The sequence below is a fragment of the Henckelia pumila genome, chromosome 1 (assembly GCF_033568475.1).
Source record: "Henckelia pumila isolate YLH828 chromosome 1, ASM3356847v2, whole genome shotgun sequence".
NCBI classification, from domain to species: Eukaryota; Viridiplantae; Streptophyta; class Magnoliopsida; order Lamiales; family Gesneriaceae; genus Henckelia; species Henckelia pumila.
The window spans coordinates 93,569,949-93,575,182 of record NC_133120.1 but is presented as its reverse complement, the minus strand read 5'-3'; the positions used below and the strand labels follow the sequence as shown (position 1 = coordinate 93,575,182).

The following is a 5,234-nucleotide window of genomic DNA, read 5'->3' as shown; positions in this document are numbered from 1 at the left end:
CTCATACTTTTTAATTTTGAGAAGAGAGGTCTCAAAATTCCGGGAAAAAACTAGATGACGAGGTGACGTCATTAAGGGGTGAGTGCGAAAGACTTGGCGAAGAAATCTCTAAGTCACAAGATAATTTTCACCAGTCGCAAAAGGAGCTTGAAGAACAATCCAAAAAGTATGATGCCTTGTATAAGGAGATGGAGCAACTTAAGGGGAAGTACTCCCATGAATCTGAGACTGGTGAGAATTTTCTTAATTCGTCAGTAGGAAAGAATATCTTGCGGAGTACCGGAGAAAAGGCAATTGAAGGCTACCAAGAGTCCCCAGCTTTTAGAGATGACGTGATTCAGCGTGCGATTGTTATTCATAATTAAGTTCGCAAAGAACTACGCAAAACTAAACTAGTTTTGGAGAAAATTATTATGATGATTCACCCTAATGTTCCTGAGCCTAGTACTGTAGCTAAGTGGAGACTATTATTTAGTTCCATTGAACAGTTTAGTTTTTATTATTTCTTGCTACTTTTGGGCAAGTTTTTTTGTTTTTTGCTTGCATAAGCAATTGGCTGTGGTACGAAGGAAGAAAAATTATTTACCTTTTTTTTATATAGTCAATTTTGTCTATTATCATATCTCTTTGCGTTTTGGAGTCGCTATTGTATACTTGTTTGGTGAATAAAATACTATCGCTTTAATATTGGAGTACTTGGGAGGGGATCAATCTCCCAAGATTTTGTCTCATGGGAAAGTCCTAAACCCACTTCATACATGGTGAGGTATTCCAGGACTTATAATGTTATTTCGTCTTGACCTCATATAGTGTCATAAGTTCAAACTTTCCTTGGGGCTGACCAAACCTCTTATTTTTGGGAGTTTTTTTTATGACTGCTAGGATCTATGGCATTAGTGTCGTGATTAAGCGTTAGTATAGGGGAGGAGATATCATATGATTTTGACAAATAATCTGCTTGTATAACAAAATTTTCTTGTATACCAAAATAATCATATTAGTTGAAAACTGTACCACAAAATTGTAATAGAAAAACATAAAGAAAATATGTTAACAACAAAAAAGTAAATATATCCGATTATTGGCGAGAGTTGTGGTTTATGCATAAAACTTCTTCAGGTTGGCCACGTTCCAAGGTCTGGGAAGTATTCTTCCATCTGAATGTTGGAGGCGATATGTTCTCATCTTCACAATCTCAATTACTTTATACAGGCCTTCTCATTTTGGGTCCAGTTTACCCACAAACTTCAAGATGTCAGATTTTCTCAAGACAAGGTCTCCGACTTGAAAAAACCTTGGTTTGACTCTATCATTGTATGCTTTAGTCATGCAAGCCCAATATCTTTTGGCTTGTGTTGAAGCTTCATCTCTAAGTTCATCCACCAAGTCCAATGAAACTCGAAGGGCTTGGTCATTCCCAGATGGATTGTATTGTTTCACTCGCCATGATTGCTCTCCAATTTTTGCTGCCACAGCTTTCGCTCTGTAGGCATGGTTAAAAGGAGATTCTCGAGTTGAAGAGCGTGGAGTGGTTCTGTAGGATTGTCTGATTGGTGACTTAGGTTTGCCCATTTTTTTGAGGATTTCCAACAGAAGTGAAGAACTGCTTGATGGAAAGTCCTTTGCACCAGCCTTTTATCTTCGCTCCAGAGAATTGAATTCCATTTTCCGAAACCAGGGTTTGTGGGATGCCAAATCTGCATATTATATTTTTCCATAAAAAATTGATCACTTCTCTCTCAGATATTTTGGCCAATGGCTCAGCTTCAACCCATTTGGTGAAATAGTCCACATCGACTATAAGAAATTTTCTTTGTCCGGTAGCAGGAGGAAAATGACCTACCAAATCCATTCCCCATTGAGAAAAAGGTAAAGGACTTTCTAGGGGTTATAAGGTCGTGGCTGGCTGGTGATGGAAGTTAGCATGATCTTGACATGCATGTCAATGCTTTGCTAGCTCTATAGCGTCTTGCTTCATGGTCGGCCAGAAATACCCTTGGTGTAATGCTTTTCCCGCGAGAGCTCTTCTGGCTAAGTGATTTCCATATATTCCGTCATGAATTTCACGGAGCACGTAGTTTCCTTTGGCTGGAGTTAGACACTTTAAGTAAGGTGAAGAAAAACCTCTTTTATATAATTCTCCATCAATGATCGTGAACTGAGCATCTCTCATTCTAAGTTTTTGAGCTTCGACTAGGTTTGCAAGTAGGTTACCTCGCAACAAATAGTCGATTATTTCATCTTTTCAGCTAGGTTCTTTGGTGTTAGCACAGAAGATTGTAACATAATTTCCAATAGTTGATTCCTTATCATATGTTAGGAATGCTATTTTCCTATTATCAATGTTGGCCAAGGAACTTGCTAACTTGGCAAGGCGGTCCGCTGACTCATTTTCCAATCTAGGTATCTGCTTTACATTGTAGTTGTCTAAACGCAAGAGAAACTCATTCACTTGAGTGAGGTATCCAAGCATTTTATCTTCCTTTGTTTCATAATTTCCATTAACCTGACCGACAATAATTTGATATCACTATGTATTTTCAGTCTTTTTGCTCCTATCGATAAGGCCAATTTAATTCCCATGATGAAAGCTTCATATTATTCCTCATTATTTGTTGCAGGGAATAGAAATTTGATGGCATATTGAAATTTATCTCCCTGTGGGCTCTCCACCGCTACACTTGAACCACTTCCCATAGTGGTTGATGACTCATCGACATAAACCATCCATGTCGAGGTGAAGCTTTCTTCTTGATTTACTGTCATCTCTACGAGAAAATCAGCCAGAATCTGTGCTTTAATCGCCGGACGTGGGCGATATTCAATTCCATATTGACTCATTTCTGTAGCCCACTTAACCATTCTTCCTGATGCTTCATGGCTTGAGATAATTTGTTTAAGTGGATGTTTGGTGAGTAAAATTACTTGGTGAGATTGAAAGTACATACACAATTTTCTTCCTGCAGTAACCAAAGCCAGTGCCAGTTTTTGATCTTCGTATATATTAATTCTACTCAATGTAAAGTTCGATTGATATAGTAAACTGGTTTGTGCTCACGTCCTACTTCAGAGACCAATACTGCACTTACCGCCTCTGCGGATATTGCCAGATAAATCAAGAGGGTGTCACCTTCTTTCGGTTTGATCAATAACGACGGAGAAGTCAGATGTCTTTTCAAATCATCAAATGCTTGTTGGCACTCTTCTGTCCATCGGAAACTTATTCCGCTCCTCAACATTTTGAAGAATGGTAAACTTTTGTCAGCAGATCTGGAGATAAATCGGTTTAGGGCAGTCAAACGTGCTGTTAATTCTAGGATTCCCTTCACACTTTTTTGGGGATGCATGTTTAAAATTGCTTTGATTATTTCAGGATTGGCCTCAATTCCTTGTTCTGACACCATGTAACCAAGGAATTTGCTTCCTCGTACACCAAAGTGCATTTATCCGGATTAAGTTTCATCCAGTATTTTCTGAGTATACTGAAGCATTCCTCAAGATCTCCCAAGTGATTAGATGCTTGGGTACTTTTGACGAGCATGTCATCTATATAAACTTCCATATTACGTCCGAACAAGTGTTCGAACATGGTATTTAGTAGACGTTGATAGGTAACTCCAGCATTTTTCAACCCAAACAGCATAACGTCATAACAATAAATTCTCCGATCGATGATGAAACTTCTTTTTCCTGGTCTTTTGGCACTAGACCGATCTGATTGTATCCTTGATATGCGTCAAGAAAGGTGAGCAGCTCGCATCTTGCTGTTGAATCGACTAATAAATCCATTCATGGAAGTGGAAATGGATCCTTGGGGCATGCCTTATTGAGATCAGTGAAATCTCTACACAAACTCCACTTTCCTCCGGGTTTGGGTACTAAGACAACATTCGCGAGCCAATCTTGGTATGAAACTGGCCTGATGTATTTTTCCACTAATAGTTTTTCCACTTCAGCGGCTAAATGTTGATTTTTCTCAGGGCCAAATGCTCTTTTATTTTGCTTTGCCAATCTTATTCTTGGATCAACATGGAGGTAATGAAGAGCATGTTCATGAGGTATTCCAGGAAAAGGCTCATCGCCCCAGGAAAAGACGTCCAAGTTGTGAACGAGGAAAATTTTCAGCTTCTCTTCCAATTCAAGAGGCAACTCTGTCCCTATTTTCAGGGTCTTCTTGGGATCATTAGGAATGATTTCTATGTGTTTTAGATTTTTTATTGCTGTTATTATTTCTTTGCTTTCAGCTCCTTCATCCACCAAATGTATCTCGTTTTCACGCAAATGTTTTTCAAGTTTTGGTGCTCTTTCCTCACTAGAAACTTGACTTTTTCGATTTCCTGATGAACTCCGTAGAGTCACTGCATGACATTCTCTGGCTAGGCGATTGTCTACAATGGCTTCTCCTACTCCTCCCATAGTCGAAAACTTTATCTTCATATGATAGGTCGATCCGATGGCTTGGAAACTATTGAGACTCGATTGTCCCAAGATCACATTGTATGCAGATGAAGACTTTACTACGAGGAATTTCACGAACTTAGTAGAGAGTTTGGGGTAAGAACCCAAGGAAAGGGGAAGTGTTACTTCTCCTAAAGCTTCAACTACTTCTCCAAAAAACTCGATTAGTGGAGTGTTGACCGACGTTAACTGTGCATTGCTAATACCTAGCTTGACAAATGCATCATGAAAAATTATATCGGCTGAACTTTCGAAGTCCACTAGAATTTTCTTTACCCAAAAATTGGAGATTGTGGCAGAGATGACTAAGGCGTCATTATGGGTATCCCGATTGTTTTCCAGATCGTTGTCGCTGAATGATAATCTACCTTGGATAGTTTCAATTTCATACATTGGCAGTGGGGTTAGATAAATTGTTATCCCCCTTTGCTGCTCGTAGGAGGGTTTTTCTTGCATTGTTCGAGTCACCACAAGATGGCCCCCCAGTGATTACGGTGATTACTCCTCTGGTAGGCAAATTTTCATCTGCTCATTCATGTTTTTTCCTAATCTCATCATGGTGCTTCTGATGGTCACGTTTTGGTTTTTCATCCCGATGCTTATCATCTCGTTTTCCATCGCGGAACTTGTCCACAAAATTCTCCAAATGTCCGCGCTTTATGAGTTTTTCAATTTTCACTCTCAAACTAAAGCAATCTTCTGTAGTATGACCTTTGTTTTGTGAAAAAAAACAATATTTATCCAAACTCTTGCACTTTGGGTTGTTTTTCATGGGA

The 5,234-nt window shown here is 39.1% G+C and overlaps 1 protein-coding gene across 1 annotated transcript; it reads right to left on the bottom strand.

Annotated features, from left to right (window-relative positions):
• Positions 1-3,789: 3,789 nt before the first annotated feature.
• Positions 3,790-4,914, bottom strand: LOC140868968 (uncharacterized). Its single transcript, XM_073272944.1, has one exon. The coding sequence runs from the start codon at positions 4,912-4,914 to the stop codon at positions 3,790-3,792; it is 1,125 nt and encodes a 374-aa protein (XP_073129045.1).
• Between the last annotated feature and the right edge of the window lie 320 nt (positions 4,915-5,234).